General features: G+C 41.7%; 1 protein-coding gene across 1 annotated transcript; it reads left to right on the top strand.

The window, feature by feature from the left end:
• Positions 1 to 2,342: 2,342 nt before the first annotated feature.
• On the top strand, positions 2,343 to 20,066 carry ppp2cab (protein phosphatase 2 catalytic subunit alpha b). Its single transcript, XM_083781693.1, has 7 exons — positions 2,343 to 2,714; positions 14,089 to 14,298; positions 14,676 to 14,849; positions 15,357 to 15,446; positions 16,003 to 16,164; positions 17,745 to 17,863; positions 18,538 to 20,066. Exons 1-7 carry the CDS (start codon positions 2,613 to 2,615, stop codon positions 18,608 to 18,610), a joined length of 930 nt encoding a protein of 309 aa, XP_083637819.1. The 5' UTR covers positions 2,343 to 2,612; the 3' UTR covers positions 18,611 to 20,066.
• Positions 20,067 to 20,521: the final 455 nt, after the last annotated feature.

Here is a 20,521-nt window from a genome sequence, read left to right as displayed (position 1 = left end):
TCCAAAACAACTTACTGAGTGCATCATGCACACACGCACGCACGCACGCACGCACAGTCTATGCTTGATTGTTGCGGAAGTGGAAAAACAGAGGGAAAATGTTGGTATCTCTCAAAACAGAGTTGTTCTTTTAAACGAATTCCGAGTTCCTTTCAATTTGAGGACAGAGTGGAGACAGACATGTTTTCTTCGACTATGCTTGCACCTCGTGGTACTAGACTAGAGCACCAAAAAGGCTTTAAAAACAAGGCTCCAGACATCCCAAAACAAACTCGTAAGGCTATTACTAGGCCTTACTCCTACAACTCACCTTACCCCCGCTTATTTTGATAGGTTGGGATGGCTTAGACGGATAGACGTAGATCATCTCAAATGAAGGCACACATATTAATATAATAATCTGTACATGCTGCCAGTTTGAAACATAAGCTTCCAACTGGGGTAAAAAGAAGAAAAATATGTTTTTGCCCAAAACATTTCCACCGTTCCCAAAACTCTTGAGCACAAGTCCTCCCACCTGTTTGCTCTCTTCATTCTCCTTTAATCATGGCCATATTTTCATTATAATTACAAAGCTAGGTAGAAATGGCTACTTTGGGATTTGATTATACATTTAACAAGGCACTTGTTCATTAGCTTGTCCATTTAGGAGCCGCTGACGCAGTCCTTTAATGGCTGTGTCTGTTTTGATGTCAGTATACTATACTGTATAACAGGAGGGATGTGGTGGCTGTCTGGTGGTTGGCTGCAGGTCCAAGGTTCACCCTTTATATGAGACCATCATGGGTTTGAGTCATGAAAGTGCAGTGGTGGAAAGTTTATTTTTTACTTTACTTGAGTAGGCTACTACCAATTTTCAATACTTTTACTTCTACTCCACTTCATCTAAAAGGCAAATATTGTACATCTGCTGCTCCTACATGTTGTCTCCGTAAGACAGCCCTCCCCCTATCCACAAGGAGGAGCAGTGCACCAAAGCATTATGGGAATTGTAGTCCAGGAAGGAAGTGAGCCCAGTGTCCAAACTGTCCATGACATCATGGAGCCCATGGACACTTGAAATACTGAAATATCTAAAAACACAAAAAATAAGTGTTTCTTGTCTCCCAAACATCATTAAAATAAGATCTGGTTGCAAAAGGGGTGAAGTGGCCCTTTAATTATGATAAACTATTCTTCTGATATTACATTTCAATCTAACCCAAAGATGCAGGACTGGAGGGAAACAATATATTGTATATGACTATTAACAGCCTGGATGTCATAGCCTACAACATGTAACGTTTTATGTAAAGGACCCCCCAAATAATATATTTAGCCACATGGACCCCCATTTGACGTTGTGCCATCTGTTTACCATCACCTTCAGCCAAGGCTGAGTAAACAAAATGGCATGCTGTCTGTGTCCCTCCTTTTGCCTTGGCACCAGTGCACAGCGGAATTACTGCACTTGAAAATATGATTATAACTGAGGTCGGGTCATTTTAACATTTAGTTATAAATCTTTGTCTATAAGATTATATTTTATTCACAAAACCAAAACATTTGTTTCCCCCTTATGCAAGAGACATTTCCGTGATTCCAAGTGAAACACAATGACGTGTTCTTTTTCAATGTGGCCTACCTTAGTTACGTAACTTCTCTTCAAATCATGGTAATAAAGTCTAGCTCTAAGCCAATAAAACAGCAGGTCTATCTGCAATGAGTACTTTGAGTAGCCAATAACAAAGTAGCAGACGCCAAAGCGCGCTAAACCGCGCTGTGACCACTGGCCACAGGGTACTTTTGTGCCTGAAATAATGTTTGTAATACAAAACCCTCAACCCTCTCAATATCACGTACATTACACCTACTCACCATACATGATGCAATTTATGTTTATCATAGTTATAATATTATCAAAGTATAAGACAGACCTTTATTGATCTAAATGGGGCTCATGTATGAGCTCATGTTACAATTACAATTTACAATTTAGGCATTTAGGCAGACGCTCTTAATCCAGAGCGATTTACAGTAAGCAAGAACAAAAACATGGTAATACTAATACATCATATACATAAAAATAGTCATGAATCATACGTAAGCTAAGAACAGTGGAAAGTACACATGAATTTGGGTGTCCATCATCATGACATGGAAATGTTAAACCCTTAAATCCCCCTGGTTAAAACTGGCGACCCTACAAGGCTGTTCGTCAAGGCAACGACATACCCTATGTGCGCCGGGCGGTTCTTCTCTGCCTGCGTGGGACAGCGAGGGGCGGCCCGGGGGTGACGTTACAGGGGCGGGTGACACTGACGTCTTGTCGGCTCCAGTCCTCTCTCACAGTTTCATTACAGTTCAATCTTATCATTTCTTCTGGGAGCAGGTGGAGAGAGTTTACCAGAGAGACGTGTTGGGGACGTCTCTCATACATTCGTTATACACACATTACAATTACATACGGGTTAAACACGACAATATTGGATTAATCGATCGGACGAGTCCACACTTGAGTGAGTGTGTGTGCGACTGTGCGGCTGATCTAATAAGCAGCAATCCGAATCTCATAAACACACACACACACACACACACACACACACACACACACACACACACACACTACAGAAATGGACGAGAAACTGTTCACGAAAGAAATCGACGTGTGGATCGAACAACTGAACGAATGCAAACAGTTGTCAGAGAACCAGGTCAAAACCCTCTGCGAAAAGGTGAGTTTATTTTGTTCCATTATCGTTAAGTTATGTCAAAATGTGTATTGTGTCTCCCATGGGAGCCTTCCAGACATTCTTAAAATGGCGTCTGTAGTAGAGTAACGTTACATTTCATCATAGTCTCTCGTCTGACCATATTCGTATTGAAGCAACGATTTCCTGGAAATATGGCAATATTCAAATGATGCGACTTTTCTATGTTCAGTCAAGACAAGACGACATGCAGTTACAGTCCAGAGTCCAGACTGAGGCTACTAATAATAATCCAAGCCACCCACATTCCACGTTTATGACCTAGGCTGTAAGTAACATCTCATTCCATCGTATCGTTGACATTAAAAGACAACATTGTAAGTCAGGGGTTCTCAGCGTGGGGTCCTTGATGGGGTTGCTGGGGGCCGCCCACTCCTCAGCTAAAGTGATTTATAGTTGATCTACAAGTGAATACAACTAGAGAGAGAGAGGGATAGCTCTGGTCCATAGCACTAATACCATAATGCAACGGCAGCAAAGGGCATTAGGGCTATGGACCAGAGCTAAGAGATGGAGAGAGAGCGTGCAAGAACATTTGCACAAGAATTACTATTTTGATCAGTTTCACTGCGAGACTACAAACATTCAGACAATACAAAACGACATGTCTTAGATTGGGATCTCAGAATGAAATTGCCGTTAAATGTCTGTCTAATCTTGCATACACAATTGAGGCTTATAGGTGAATTTTGTTTGAATAATATATAATATTGTGGGTGCTTAAAGGTATATTCAGTGATTTCACTCAAAAAACCTTACGTAGGTTTCGTTTTTGGCTGTGGGACCCAGCCTTTCGTCCAATCAGGATAGAGAGTCAAAAACGAAACCTAAGGTTTTTTTTACCCCCAGGGGTTAACTGGGGACAGGGAGGAACTCCTTATATGGCCAGCACACTCTATAGTAGGGAGGATTATCACAACAAAACAAAAAAATAAGTGATATTTGAATTAAGTGAAATCACTGAATATACCTTTAAACTTCATTCAATGTCACGTGATAAAAAGTGTATGCATTTGGCTTTTGTCCTTTGTTCATATCTCTATGCCTCTGCCACCAACCAATGATAACCACACATTACATAAGCAAAAGACACGTCTGCTGGAAACCTGGCCTCTTCTCCTAAAGACCCCTACAGTATCTGTACCTCACACAGGATGTACTGAACTTGAGCTCTATAAATGCACGTAGGCTTAAATATCAGTGCTGATGCATCTGGTAGTGTCAAATATGTCATGGCGACAAGCAAAAGTAGCCTATAGCCTAGTCCATTTGAGTGTGGTGCAGAAATATTGGAACATCAGCAAATTTGATTACAGTAGCTATTCCAGTTTTTGTACCATTGCTGTTATAGCCGTACCCCGGTTCTTTGACTATTTGGTTTCGGCTCTAAAATCAACCACAATACACAGAATATGCTTTTTTTTGCCACTATTCGTCCGAATAGTTTCAGAATATTCGGAGCATCCCTACTAAAATATGACACATTTATCATTGCATTTTAAAGTGCGGACTGAAGTATTGTATTTGGTCATTACGGCATGCTAATCATTTGATTTTTGTCACGTATTAATGCAGCTTTTCCCTCTCAGCACTAAAACGATCGTAAATGTAGGTCCCAAACCATCTATGAAGTGCATTTGGCTCAAGGTTATAGGACGGGAGGCTTATTCTCGTCTGACTCCAGCGGTTTGTTTATCCATACATGTTCTTTCCTAGACTGATAGTCAGACCCCAACGTTGTAAGTCTATTCTCCTCCCTAATTTCTTTGTGTGTGTGTTTTGCTCTCCTTGCACTTGATGGCCTGAACATTGAATAAACAACCTATAGCATTGGTCAAGTGATTAATTCATTCAGCCACTCTGCACTACTCAATCACACACAATGAGAGAAGAAAGTCAATACAAATACACATGGAAAAAAGTGAGTGGTGCAATTCTGTATGGGGGTCCACAGAAGTTCCAGACCCACAGGGGTGCCGGCCCGGTTCCGGTGAACCGCCCCGAGTCCAAACGTGGTAGTGAAAACCAACCAAGCTGGTTTCGTGCTCAGACAGACAGACAGACCCAGGTACAAACATAGCTCAGTAATGAAGTGGTTGCACCACTCAAAAACACACAGGAAATTACATATATGACCTAGGCTAGGGTCATAACAAAAATAGAGGAAGAATGGCTTCAATCTGTGAACAAGAACAGCTTTTGTAGGTGTATGAATGTATCAATATGTGATTGAAATTATCTATATATTCAGCTCTTGCTTCCTGCCTTTATCATGGGTCAAAGTGCACTGTTAATTTGTCTACTTAAGTAACTGGCGTCTAAATTGAGATCCTTCGGACTGACTGTCCACAGTTATTTGCAAGCCATCAGATGGGATTTGTGTATTAATTTCAGACATCGTCGGCCTATATCTGCATCGTTTGCTGTGGTAACGAGTAACGACATAATGACATAGGCGTGAGAGAAATGCAGGGTTTATTGTCCGAGTGTCCAGAGACTGAAACATCTTTAGAAATCAGATTTGGATCACATTTCAAACCACCTGTTTTGCTAATCCAGACTCAACAAAACCAATTTTTGGGCAGCCAGTCTGAAGTGTGGACACTGCCAGATACCTATTTTCAGTGGCATGGTGCTCGCGCTGCCATGTGCTATTGTTGTCTGCTCGGGTCCACTGTCCACTCCAGTTGACAACTGCTGTCACACATACTCTATTGATTCGCTCTCTCTGTCGTCCCCCCCCCCCCCCCCCCCCCCCTCTCTGTCTATCCTGCGCTCTCCCTCACTTGCGACCACCGATGTGTGCTGTCGAGTTCAGCAGAGAATGCCATATAATAATCGTTCACACATCTTTTGGTGTCGGACCTCACATGAGCACACGAGCAGTGTGTGTTTGATTAATGTATTCAGTGGAATGCAATGCACCTCCGCGCCAGCCAGCAGCTCCTAATTAAAAATAGGTGTGTGTGTGTGTGTGTGTGTGTTTTTAAAATTGCATACAAGCCCATTGTTTGTTTTGAAGGCAGGATCTGAGCATTGCCCAAGACTGACTCAGAGAGGTCCCATTTTGGAATGTACGCGGGGGTGTGGAGTGGTCGCGATGTGCTGTGTAATCCCTTACCCGGCCTTTTCATTTCCACATTTTCCTCAGAGGAGGTTGAATAATATATTGAATTGACAAGTCATGCCCATTCGTACGAACTTGTTGGAGCGGATGATGATTTTACTTGAAGTCATATGTCAACAAGGTAGCTTACAGTGTCACTGCAAGCAAGCAACTGAATCATGGTCAAAGATGTCTTTGATAGTGAACAATATATTTGTTTCTACTGGATCTCATTGACAACCTGTGTTGAAATAAATTAAATGTATTTAATCCATAACCATGTAACATTTTGGTTACTATAGGGTTAAAAGTGGTGCATGGAACATTGCAAAACAACAGAACCATTAAAGTAAACTACCTGACCATGCACAGCTAAGCATTAACTCAACGTCTGACTGCTCACTTTTCAAGGTTTTCCAGCTTGATAACAGCTCGGCGGTTTAGAAGATGCTGAGTCTTTGCTGACATATATTGTTGACCATAGTAAACTTAAGTGGTGTGTCATGGTTTATCACGTGATGTAATGTTTGCGGTCAAACTTAAACGGCATCCAAAAAGACCTTTGGTCATCTCTAATGAAATGTAATGGTTGACCTTTAGAGAAACCATATTAAACCATGTTTTCTTTTTTCTTATTTTCTTTTTTTCAAGAGTGGCCTCATCTTGTCATGACGACAATTGTTTGTTTGTATTAATCAAGCTCAGGTTTGGCCAGCTTGCGAGGGGGCATTTGACCATTTAAAAACACATTTCAATAGGATTATGTTGTTGTTGGGAGCTGGTGAAACTGCTGACTTGACTTCTCGATGCCTAGCTGCCCCTGGCCTGACTAAAGCGGTTTGTTGATTGCGTGGTGGTGTCTGGCGTCCCGTAATCTAAGCTTTTCCCAGCAGAGGCTGAGGCATGCCTGGGGAAGGTGTGGCTGGTTGGTGGTGGGCTAGGCAGGAGGCACTTAACCCATTCTGACCTGAGATCAGATTCTAACGCACAGAAGAATGGTGGTTCTTTAACGCATTTTGACCTGAGATCAGATTAAAAAAATGTCTTAAATCTTGACAGTTAAAAAAAATAGCAGACGTACAAGCTCGTAGCGCGCCACTCAGTGGCGTGCGAGCTTGTAGATCTGCTATTTTTAAATGGCTAAAGCATAACGTAATGCTAACACCAAAAGGGGTTCCCGCCTAAAATGGGTTCCTGTGGCGTCAGCCTTCTATTCTTCACAGCTGGACTGGGATCTGTGTTGCTGCAAGATATTTGTGACCTTGCGTAACACATTTGGGAGTTTAATCAAATCCAAGATTAAATCATAATTTCTCAGAATACGTAAATCTTGATGCTAAAATTTGCAGGTTGCAACTTCTTCTGCCCAGTTTTGCCTACAACGGTAGCCAAAGAAATGGAATTAAGTAATGAATTATTCAGCCAGGGTAAACTTTTTTTCAAAACGTTAAATATAATGGCAAATTGTGATCTACAAGCTCACATGTTCCGATAAGACATATGATCTTGTAGATCGTCGTTATTTTCGCTATTCGTCATATGAGAAGTATATAAGGATATACTTTAAGTACTAGTACTCATGACGAGAACAAGACAAGAACTGGGTGGGTCAAAAAATAGTGGTGAGACTAAGGTCAACACTTCAGGCCATATTCCAAGTTATGAATATTAATAGTTAAGCATTCAGGTGCGGTTACACAAAGACGGTGCAACCTGATGTCATTTTACTGTGTTTGCTCATACAATGCAGGCTGGGTAAGGTTGCATCCAAGGCCAGTTTCTGAGTCACTAAACATGAAAGAAGGAAGACACCTTGCTCGGGTGACACATGCAGTACTGTAATGATAAGTACAGCTGAATCATGACAAACGCACAACCTCTGCCAAAGGTCTTTGCTGCAAGTTTGGCCTGGAGGTTTGAACTCAAGTTAAATTTTAGTTTTGCTTCTGTGTTGTCTTGCCTAGCCTACAACATAACGTAGACTTAAATATGGAGATGAAGTAATTTTCTTTTGTTAAAGTAAGTGTTAACTAGCTCTGATATTAATCGGTAAACTGTAGTATAGCGGCTTTGTTCAGTAACAATCGTCTCTCTAGCTCTTAGTAAACAGAAAACAGAAAATGTTGGGAACTGCACATTAGTCCGACAACCCGTCAACTACGACGTTGCCTGAAAAATAGGTACTTTCTTCTGATTGGATGACATTGGCAACCCACCTGGAAAGAAATCTTTAAATGTTTTTAAAGAGCTGGGTTGACTGGGAGAACGGTGTTACTGAGCAAAGTAGCAAACACTATACTGTCTAGACTCCATTGCAATGATTGCTAACAAAATATAGAACTTTTACCAAAACAATGGTCAAAGTAGGCTAGTGGGCTACTGTACGTTAGCAGTCCAAACCCTCATCGTTGTGTTTGTTTAGTCGACACACAGTCCCTCAAATTCTGTCTGAGGCTGCAAGCGGTGGAAACGAGCCCTCAGTGAAAATCTGTCCCCAAACAAAAAGGTTTTGTAACCGACCGTTGGCCCTATATCATTCCTGACCACCTCCGAGTAGAGCCAGAGTTAGCTACTAAAGAAAACAGAGTCGGAGTGTAAAGGCCTATTCATAGTCTGGATTTTCGGTGGTGAGGGTGACCACCGCTCCGGTGGTGAGCTGACCACCGGAGCTGAAATAACGTTGAGCGGTAGTGAGTAAAAACAAAGAAGCGCTGGAGCGGTGGCGGTGGTTTGCTCTTCACCGCGGCTCGTGACGTCATGTTGTAGTTCGGTGGTCACCTAACCACCGAAAATCCAGACTATGTATGAGCCTTAAGACCTTCTGCCCTGTTCCAGTTTAAAGGACTCTGGTTGACCTCTGTCTCGTTCAAACAGTGAGGTGGTCACCCACTGGCCTGTTAACTCTTTATGGCTGAATTACTCATTAGCCAACATCATCAGCAAGGTTCACACATTTGCCTTGACTCGGGGTTATGTGTACCTACTTTCTTTAAATAATAACGATAATAACGATTATTATAGGCGATTATCTTCTTCGACATTATTCTATTGACTATTTCTTTCCAATTATATTCAAATAACCCAGAAGGAAAGCACATTTATTTTAGCTGTAATTGATTATTTTAAATACATATAAAGTTATCAACGTTACGTGAAAATAACTTCACTCATTTTGATTAGTCTGATAATTAACCACTTTATTATATGCTTCGTGCTACAACGGTGTCATGCAAAAATGGCATTGCATTGCATCTTGATGCACTGAACATGTAGATCAGCGATTTTTAAAAATCTAATTAACCTAATTACACCATTATTCCCAGATTATGGCATTAGCAGAATATCTGTAGTAAGTGTAAATATGATTATTTAGTGTGCAGTAACACATAAAACGCATCACAAGGTTTATGCGTTCGCAGAGTAGTTCAATATTTATTCATTGGATGTATCCTTGTATTTAAGCATGCTGTGGCTACAGTCAAAGGAAGATTGACTGACCTGCCCCATTTACAACAATTTCCTATATCTCGGAGTCTGAATTTCCATTTGAATTAATGGAGGATCTAAATGAATCCCCAGATCCATTTTGATCACACGCATATGGAATATTCTCTCTCTCTCTCTTGCTTATGGCGACCCTTTAGTCAAGTGTTTGGGCAGCGGTGGCCGAACGGTTTGCGGAGCGGTCTTGATATCGCAAGGTCGCTAGTTCGTATCCCCGGACCGGCACATTATAATTACCGCCGCTGAAGTGCCCTTGAGCAAGGCATTGAACCCCTACCATGAAATGTTCTATGAGCAGGGCCTGGCTGTAAACAAGTTCTTGAGCTTAGTCCAGTTACCCTGGGTAAACATGGTAACTTTGCTTTGCTTTGCTTCACTTCAGCCTAGTCATTTTAAGGCCTGATGTCACATGGTGGTAGAGGCACGTGGAGTGTGTGCACCATATATAGGTCAGCACTCGGACGTGCTGTTAGTGTGCAACACTGACATTCTGTGTCACACACACACTCACTGTGTCACTGTCCCCCCTCCTACCCCCCACTGTCCCCACTCTGTCCCCCCTCTGTCCCCCCACTGTCCCCCCACTGTCCCCCCTCTGTCCCCCCACTGTCCCCCCTCTGTCCCCCCTCTGTCCCATCTGCCGCTGTCATGTTGACGGGCTGCCCGTTCATGTCTCTCCACTCCTCCCTCTCTCTCTCTCTCGCTTTCTGGTCTACAATACATCACTGTTTCTCAAGGTCATGTCCTGGGACCACCAGAGGTCTGAATGGACCCTTATGGCAATGGTTCACTGGTTCTCAAACTTTTTATGTCAAGGACCCCCAAATTGATGTATTTTGGCCGCGGACCCCTCCATCTGACCTTTTTTTGCCAGGTACCCCCAGAAGAGAAGATTTATGGAAAAAAAGAAAAATATATATATTACAAATATTAAAATAGAAGATATACAAGCTGTGAGCTTAGTGATCCCCAGAGCTTGGTCGAGTCGTGTGTGTGTGTGTGTGTGTGTGTGTGTGTGTGTGTGTGTGTGTGTGTGTGTGTGTGTGTGTGTGTGTGTGTGTGTGTGTGTGTGTGTGTGTGTGTGTGTGTGTGTGTGTGTGTGTGTGTGTGTGTGTGTGTGTGTGTGTGTGTGTGTGTGTGTCAGTGAAACCAACCAAATGCTATTTCGTGCTCAGACAGACAGGGGGGTGGAATAATAAGAGGGCTAATAAAAGTTACAGGTATGGTGTGTGCGATATTAATTGTGAGATTACCATAATGACGGTAATCATTAAAGGACCACTTTTGAACCTATCTTCATATAATAGGTCCTCACTAATAGTCATGATAAAATGGCTCGTTTCTTTCTACTCGGTCTGTGTCACATAGGAGGCCTAATCTAATTGAATACCCCTGCCATAAAGCATTACACTTGTTTACAAGAGGGTCCACCATTTTCAATTCATCATATCATTTTGTACACTATGCACTTCTATAAAGCCAAAAACAGGAAATCATCATAAAGGAGGTAAAAAGGGGGAAAACGTATACAGTGAGGGGGGAAAGGGGTGGGTGGAGTCAAGGGATTTACATCTTAATGACAGTTGGTAGGGCGTTCCACATTTTTGTGGCATAGGAGTGAAATGAATTTAGGTGGACCCTCTTGTAAACAAGTGTCCACTCACAGTTAACAGTCTTTGTATTGAGTTGTGCTTGAAATGTAGTGTAATTCTGCAAACTGTTAATAAATATTTTAATCAATCAATCAATCAATCCTTGTTTGTGCCGAATCTGGGTTGCACATGGTTTTTTGAACTCCCTCTGGTGTTGTTGTGTTGCTGGCATGATTAGACTGACTGAGCGTCACTGTTTATTATGATACACTTTTCATTTCATAAAAAAAAAAAAACATTTCATAAAAGAAAAACCTTTTTTTTTTTTTTTTTTTTAACCGCGGTAATGAACCCGATACCGCGGTATGCGTCACATACCGGCGGTATGGCGGTATTGCGGTTATTGCACCCAGCCCTAGCTAGCCCCTCCTATATACAGGTTTAATGTTTGTCTTCATCCAAACAGAAAAGTCCTATCTGAAGACTGATTGTATTAAACAACGTCAAACTCGCCAACATTGCAGCTGAACGAAAAGCTTGAATTACCCTCTTAACTATCTGTGTTTGTTTCATAAATCTACCGGCGTAGACATGTTATGAGCTACTTCCTGTCAAAAGCACTCGTTATCAGTAAAGCAACTTCAAATCACCTGCAAGGAATTTCTTGACAGAAAGGAGCTCATAAGTCATAACATGTGGATCTTTATGAAACAAACACTTTGCAGAATTTACTTTATGTATGTATCGCCATGTTTTTGTTCTTGCTGAATGTAAATCGCTCTGGATTAGCAGCTAATTTAACTGCTAAATGCCTAAATTGTAAATTGCAGATAGGATAATTCAAGCTTTTCGTTCAGCTGCAGTGTTGGTGAGTTTGTTGTTGTTGTTTAATACAATTTCATAGGACTTGTCTGTTTGGATGAATGGGCCGTCTGTCAATGGGAAGTTGTACCTAGTTAGCGGCAGTGTGCATTAGTTCAATGCACAAGGGAAATGGAAAAGGGACGAGAATTCACAGGCCTGCATTATACTTTCTCCTACGATGAGCACCACGGTCATAGGACGATGTATAAACTAAAGATCACCTTACACACACACACACACACACACACGTAAGTTTGTTTTCAATTGTCAGCACTGCCTGATTGTAATCTTCATCACTTCATCTTGCAGGTCTGGCTGGCCTCTTATGTGTCTTTGACCCCGCAGCCAGACAGTCAGACAGTTCCTTCGTCGTTCAATCTCAGTGCAGATCTCCTGGGATTTATACCGTCTAAAGCTCCTTAAAGCCACTAACACCAGACCTTACCGTACAGCAACGCCTCAGTGTTTAGGCTAGGGCATAGACCGTAAACAGACCTTACCGTACAGCAACGCCGCAGTGTTCAGGGCATAGACCGTAAAAACGATTAATTAGGTTCCGTGGCTTAAATGAACACTGAGGATTTTACCTTGTGCCCCAGGCTGTTGTGCCATAATACACAGTTAAAATACTCGGTGCGTTAATCTAACACATTTCCATATTCTACTCAGAGTAAACCACTTGAGCCCTATTTTATACTACATTTATAAAAAGCAGACTTACAGACGCATTGTGAATTTGTGACTTGTGAGCTTAAATCGCAAAGAGAGCCCAGGTACAAGCTCACAACACATGGCGATCCAATCCGTTGTGAACATACAGGTAAGTTTATTGTATTTTAGGATGTTACACTTATTTTGAGAATGCGGATGGAATAAGGAGGACTTGGTAAACAAAAAAACGAGCGTAGCTCGAAAGAAAACACAAACACAAGAGACGTATCGTGATCTTGAATAATGACCATGTCTTACAGAATTTACATCACGATTATTCTATTAATCAGTTGGTGTTGGTGGTGTTGTTGAGTAAGACATTGTCAGTCGATCTTATTTAATTTAGTTGGTTTAAGCTGTCCCTGTTCCATTTCTACTCCTATCTGTGTCTAGTCATCGACCTGCTATCTATCCAACGGACATGCAGTGCTGTACAGCTGATTAATGAAAAGTGTATTGCATAGGATGTTCCACTTATTTAGAGAATGCTGATGCAATAAGGAGGTCTTCTTGGTAATCGAAAACGAGCACAGCTGAGCTGTCTTACTGAGTAAACATTACCGCCGGACGGGGAGGACGACCTCTGTCTTTGTTGTAGTGACTCTCTCAGGTTGGCTCACAGGCGCCTGTTAAGCAGGGGGAGAGGAACAGAGCGGAATGGCATGTTCTGTTCGTCCACATGCGCTGCGGCCTCCCGGTGAAACGGCTCACTGTGTCCGGTGAAAAGAAGCACCCGGTGACTTATCGAAGGAGAAAGGTGCTCCTTTCTTTCTCTTCCGGAAATTAATGCCCCACTTGATCATACTATAGAGCGTCACACAAATAGTATCAAAAATAGCAGATCCACAAGCTCAAAACGTTTAGAATTTGAACTCTACACTTTGGACGTGAGGTTTACACCCCCAATAGAGATACCAAAATGGCATGACTGGTGCAATTAAGAGCTTTTTGCACCAGAGGAAAGAAGAAAATAAGAGGGAAAAAAAAGAACTGCTTCTATTTTCGACTGCATCCCACCCGTCTGAACGAGTTGCTCTGTGTTCATTGTATGAGGACACAAACAGCGGCTTGAGTGTTCCCTCCATCTATAGTGGAAGCTGTGCTATTCTCGGCATCATGTTAATGGAGAAGCACACTGCTTCATTCTAGGAAGACGGAGTCTAGTGCCAGCTTGACAGCTATTGCGAGGTCCGACAGTACAGCAAATGGCATGTACATTATACACAGTAGAGGCTTATTTCCTGGGAGAGAAATGACCGCTGGTGATGGAGGCCCAGGCCCCTAGGGCCTAGAGAACCATCTGCGCTGTGTGTGTGTGTGTGTGTGTGTGTGTGTAGACTAGAAAACCTTTTAGCTCGAGACCCAAAAGAGAAATGATTTCTCCCCGGGACCCAACTATAGTGCATACTCAGTGAGTAGGCGGAGTCTGTGGTCTGGAGCCAGGCTAAAATAATTTGTGTAGTCAATGACTGCTGTCATACACGTTATTATCTAGAGTATTTATTAATATTGTGCATTAAGCTTATTTTCTTTGTTGTTGTTGTTTTTTCTTTCCCACCAGGCTAAGGAGATTCTGACCAAGGAATCCAACGTCCAGGAGGTGAGATGTCCGGTGACGGTGTGCGGGGACGTTCATGGTCAGTTCCATGACCTCATGGAGCTGTTCAAGATCGGTGGCAAGTCGCCGGACACAAACTATCTGTTCATGGGCGACTACGTGGACAGAGGCTACTACTCTGTGGAAACCGTCTCTTTACTAGTAGCACTTAAGGTACGGGCATGCTCCACGCCAGAGCTTTTAGATCCGCTATTTTTGAATAGCCAACATTCCCGTCCCCATTTTGGGGACGGGAATCCCTTTTGGTGTTAGCATTACGTTATGCTTTAGCTATTGAAAAATAGCAGATCTACAAGCTCATAGCGCAACACTGAGTGGCGCGCTACGAGCTTGTAGGTCTGCTATTTTTGAAAAATCTTTTGAATCTGATCTCAGGTCAGAATGGGTTAATGGATAAAGTGGTTAAAATAATTGTGATTATTAATTAACTACTTTAGTTAGAGGCATGGCTGACTCATGCACAGTAAAAAAGAAAAAAATAAGTAGCTTTTTAATAATCATTTGGCTTTCCCTGGATGCCTCCTTTTCAGGTACGGTACCGGGAGCGCATCACAATCCTTCGGGGGAACCATGAAAGTAGACAGATCACGCAGGTGTACGGCTTCTACGACGAGTGCCTAAGGAAATACGGAAACGCCAACGTATGGAAATACTTCACAGACCTGTTCGACTACCTCCCCCTCACTGCCTTGGTAGACTCCCAGGTGGGATGGCGCGCTTTTCACGTCCATGAGGACGCTTAGTTCACACGCATGTAGTAAAGCAGGTACAGCGTTCTGTTGAACTCGATCAGGGCCTTTAGTCTACATAACAATAAGGCTGGGAAATCAACTGAAAATATATCTATATTTTAATTTTTATTCTTTTGAACTAACTTTTTTTTCTTTTCCCTAATAAAGTTGTAAATTTGAAAATTATAGCTCAGTGTTGTGGGCTTGTAGATCAGCTATTGTTTGAATATCCAAAGTATAATTAAGGTCAAAGTGGTTAAACTGATTTTGATGCCCTATTGCTGTAACACATTTTTGCTGGGGACTGACTTGAACCGCCTCAAGGACCTCCTGTGAGTGCCAGTAGACCACAATTTGAATACAAGAAGAGAGAGATAGATGGAGAGAGAAATATAGACGTATGGAGTTGCTTGTAAATCCATTTGTAGGCAGTGCATGTGAAAGTGACCCCTCTAATCTTCTGCATCCTCCTCATGTTAGATCTTCTGTCTTCACGGAGGCCTGTCGCCATCCATAGACACGTTGGATCACATCAGAGCACTGGACCGTCTGCAGGAAGTCCCACATGAGGTAACTCGCCACTTAAACCCTAAACTTAGTTTACGTGCTTGATGTCCGACTCCCAGGGGGTCTGTACCAAGTCTCTTCGTCGGAAAATAGCCGATCTACAAGCTCACAGTGTGTTGCATTGCGTGTTTGTAGACCTGTTATTGTCTCAAAATGTAGGGCCTATTCCAGAGGGCAGAGGCCATGTTTGAAGGGTCAATGAATCAATCTATGAATTCACAAAACCTGTGTGTCTGCCCTGGACATAACTTGGTGTGTCTGCTCTGGACATAACTTGGTGTGTCTGCCCTGGACATAACTTGGTGTGTCTGCCCTGGACATAACTCTGCATGGCCCTGAGTAGGCCAGTCAGAAATAGTTTACAAGTTTACAAATAATTACTAGAAATGACTGGCAACTAATGCAAAAATAATAATGCCAAAAAAATGTGTTACTGAGGGATAAGTCATCATTGATCAAATGAGTCCTTGTAATTGACCCATAATCAAAAGCCTATAGCGCTCCGAAATACGTATGTGTACCGGTCTGGTCACCTGAAATGTTGTCTCTCTGCCAATAGGGTCCCATGTGCGACTTGCTGTGGTCAGATCCAGATGACCGTGGCGGTTGGGGCATCTCTCCTCGTGGTGCCGGCTACACCTTTGGCCAGGACATATCTGAGACCTTCAACCATGCCAACCGCCTCACGCTGGTGTCCCGCGCCCACCAGCTGGTCATGGAGGTAACACGCTTGTGTGTGTGTGTGTGTGTGTGTGTGTGTGTGTGTGTGTGTGTGTGTGTGTGTGTGTGTGTGTGTGTGTGTGTGTGTGTGTGTGTGTGTGTGTGTGTGTGTGTGTGTGTGTGTGTGTGTGTGTGTGTGTGTGTGTGTGTGTGTGTGTGCGTGTGCGTGCGTGCATATATACAGGTTTAATGTTTGTTTTTAGTTCAATGTTTGTTTTAAAAACGCAATTGACAATGAAGGGAACATTTACGTCATATTGTCCCTCATTACGTCATATTGTTTGTTTTACATCACCATTACATCACCTAATCAACATGAGTTAGACTTTAATATATTAGCGCCCCTCACTTCACACGGGTGTGATTCTTTTTTAAATTGAGAAAATAATATTTCAAGAACAAAAGCAAACATACCAACAGAGACAACAAAGACAAGACAATACAAAAAAGGCTGCATTTTATTTAAATAATACTAATACTAGAATGGTTCTTTCCTCATACATTGCCAAATAAATGGGCTGAAGGAAGAGATCCCACTTTTCCCATTTTTTGTGAAACTTGTCCTCTTGAAGCCTGAGTATGAAATTAATGTTTTTCCATGACGTATATTTCCCTTATATGTCCTTATATGTCCATCCATCACTTTCTTTCTTGTTACTAAGAGGATCTTGATTAAATATTTGTCACGTGTTAATAAATCTTCTGGAATATTCCCCCAAAAATAACAAAGAACAAGTCTGAGGCATCTTATTCTTAAAACACAAAATAGTCTCTATGGTGGAGTGAATATCCTGCCAGTATTTATGAATTTTGGGACAGGTCCAGAATGTATGAGCGTGGCCTGCCTCCTTGTGGCCACACTGTCTCCAGCAGGTTTGATCTGTTTATAGTTGCCTTGATTTAATTCCAGGTGTTGTGAAAAATCGAACTAGATTCTAACAGCAGAACTCGCTCCACATTCTTGAGTTGGACGTACATTGTGTTTTACACACATTTTAAATGTATGCTTAATTTAAAGTTTCATGCCGGCTGTATGATCACAGCTTTGGCCATATATCGTACATGTTTGTTTACATTTTCTCCAAAGAAACACATTTCCCTGAATGATTGAGCCAATGTTGCCTTAAAGATCATTTGGAAATATTCTTAGAATTTTGTTTGTAAAACAGAAAACAAAAATTGCCTCACAGGGAAATTTAGCATGTTAGACAATTTCAAGACAATTTCAAGACAATTTCAATTTCAATGTCAGATTATCTAGCTCAGTCAGCATGGTTCAAGTCTACAGTATGCAAGTTGACTTTTGTACTGTACTGAAATCATTGGAATCCAATGGCTTCCTCGTAAATCAAGCAATGTATACTTTAGTCTTAATGTATGCAGTAAAATGTATACCATGACTTGTAGTCCAGTGGACTAAACATGCCACACCACTGCCTACTTTTAGGAATGACACAGTTGGTTACACGGTTGCATTTGGCTTATTTCTACATTCAAGACTATTTAATATTGTAGTACTGCTAGATCTGTACTATATTAGTAGCCTTTTTTCATCATTAATAATGCATCTGCTTCCCTCAGGGTTACAACTGGTGTCACGAGAGAAACGTGGTGACGATATTCAGCGCTCCAAACTACTGCTACCGCTGTGGGAACCAGGCAGCTATCATGGAACTAGACGACACCCTTAAATACTCCTTGTAAGTATGACCAAAAACATCGAAACTGGCCCACTGTCTCCTTTAGCATAATCAGCGCCAGGATTTCTTTCTAAATAGAAGCTCGGGGTGCTGGGAAGATATGGCCGCTTTTACTCTGTAAGCCCCCCCCCCCCATTTCCGTTCCGGAGAAAAACCGGGAGACATATTTTTGCTTACCTCAATAAAATTGCTCAATGGTCCCTCGCGTTGATATTTTGAACGAGAGGCAGGTCAGCAGTCAGAAATGAAGAGCTTAGTATATCCAACTGATCAAAACCACGGAGAGCTCCCTAGATTAGGAGATTCTTTCTGCAGCGGTAAACGGGATGAACGAAGAGCGAAGAGTATGGTGGCCTTGGAGGCCAACTCAAAAAGATTCCGAAAATGTTTGTCTCGGTTGATATCAATAAAAATGCGTCCTAGCAACCCGTCGGTTGGATTAGTTATGACATGCCCACACGTTGTACGGTCTGAACCAGTTAATATTGTCAATCATTTTGCAGTATGTAAAAGAATGATGGTGAACAGAGTTCATTTAACACTCAAGATGTGATTGTGTATTCTGCCTTTATTTCCCATGTACCTCTCCTCAGCAGAGATGATTCCAGTGGTAGGAAAAGATATATATATGTTATTTTTTTTCCTGATTTTTCTTTTCTTTCTTTCCTACCCAGCCTGCAGTTTGACCCCGCGCCACGCAGAGGGGAGCCCCATGTCACTCGTCGCACCCCAGACTACTTCCTGTAAACGCCTGTCTTTTGACCCCTGTACAGTTCAAGGTTCAAGTCCAGTCCAGTATTGCCATGATATGAAACTACTACAGTATCGTCAACAGATAAACACCTTAATATGAAACTACAGTACCTACAACAGATACCATGACCGGGAAGTGAATGGGTGTGGTGAAGCCTGATTTATACTTTGTCTGTATAAATTAAGTATAACACAGCAGTGTGATTTATATTTTGACCGTGTATAAATTAAGCATAACAGCAGTGTACATTGTATATTCACACAAATATCTATTTGCGCATTCAGAAAGAAATATGTATCTGGGTCTATGGATGGACCAAAGAGGGGGAGAGAAAGAAAAGGTGTCTGCCATATTCATCACAATATTCATTGCTGATGACCCTTTTTCATCAACGCCACTATTTTGCAACAACGGCGACGTGATAATTCTTCAATCCTGTACCTTTCTAGCTTGGCTGACTCATACGAGATGAAAGCAGTATTGATACTGTAGGTTGCTCCTTCAAATCCCAGCTGTGTGACTCCCACATGCCATGGTTTTATGTGGATCCCTTCATTCTTTTTGTAAGATATTTGAAACATGCCTTGTTTGCACTTTTGTAAATCTAAAGAAACGTATAAAATCACCTCAATAGTTCATGGTTCAAGAGGTTGACGAAGATGTTTCACACTACGGAATGTTTTTCTATCATTTTATTGATCTCGATTTGATTTGTTTTTCTTTTTCATTTCCCAGATATATAACCTATGAAGTTCAAGGTTCAATTTGTTTTCATGTGTGGTTATTGTTTTCTCTAGTACATTTCAGGAAAACCTTTCATATACCCTCCGTCTACTGACATGTTGGGTGACATCTAAAATAAATGTACAGTATTGCGCTAAGAACTGTGGGGGAAGAAATCAGAAAACAAAACTGCATTGCAAGATCGATATTTGTTTTCAAAGCAGTTTTATTTTGGCTCTTTTTGACTCCGAAGGGTAACACCAGGGCCTTCTGTAACCTGAAACACAACCTGGGACATTCTGTGATGTTTTTTTGTTTTTTTATTTCCGTTATAAGTTATAACCAGGACCACCCCTGAAGTGGGGGAGTACATCAGTATAGCTTCTGAGCAGGGCCCAAATTAGGTTCTGAGAACCTTCTCTGAAACTGAGCCGTAGACACATAGCGCATGGACACATTTTTTTTTCCACAACCCCTGTAATGCATTTCAGGACACTGTTTGCTTATTTCTTGGAGTCGAAAAGAACCAGTTGTGGCCGTTCTCACAGATGTTCTAGTCCTTATATTAAATTGGTGGAGGTCGTGGAGGTGAAGACTAGCCAGTGTGTAATAGCAGCGAGATAATGGATGTTCACACATGTAAACGCACTGGCTCGGTGGCTCCTACTGAACTAGAGTCTGTATTAACCAACCATTTGAATAATAAAGATGAAAGTCTGTTCTTGATCCTGGTTTCAATTTCTATTTTTGCGTGAAATGGTGACCATCTTACTAATCTGTTTACATGAAAGATTCCATTTGCTATGGCAAAAATTTATTGATTTTTCTTTTAAACTTTGAACATCTTTGAAAGGATTCCTCTCTAGGTCAAACTTCAAACTGAGTAGATGGCGCCATCTTGTGGTAGAGTTACTACATTAAAAGTGGGATTGGGTTCATTATCCAATACATTCTGGTATGCATTATTATACTATGCAATGCAACACCAGGGTACTAATGTGTACACACCATAGACTGTAACAAATAGGTACACACACACACATACCATATATATATATATATGATACATTAGATGGCTATAAATAAAATAATTAATGTATTAAAAGACATGATATAATATAGTAGTCCGTGTACAAAACATGCCGTATTCAAATATTATTTAGGCGCAGGTTCCATCCGCC

The sequence above is a fragment of the Protomyctophum parallelum genome, assembly GCF_964188405.1.
Source record: "Protomyctophum parallelum genome assembly, chromosome: 1".
NCBI classification, from domain to species: Eukaryota; Metazoa; Chordata; class Actinopteri; order Myctophiformes; family Myctophidae; genus Protomyctophum; species Protomyctophum parallelum.
Note: the sequence above shows the minus strand (reverse complement) of the source record. Positions and strands in the feature narration are given on the sequence as shown.

Coding starts and splice junctions, on each gene's coding strand:
- ppp2cab (XM_083781693.1), top strand. CDS start 2,613: ATGGACGAGAAACTGTTCACGAAAGAAATCGACGTGTGGATCGAACAA. Junction 15,447..16,002: donor TGCAGGAAGTCCCACATGAG/GTAACTCGCCAC, acceptor CTCTGCCAATAG/GGTCCCATGTGCGACTTGCT. Junction 16,165..17,744: donor CCCACCAGCTGGTCATGGAG/GTAACACGCTTG, acceptor TGCTTCCCTCAG/GGTTACAACTGGTGTCACGA.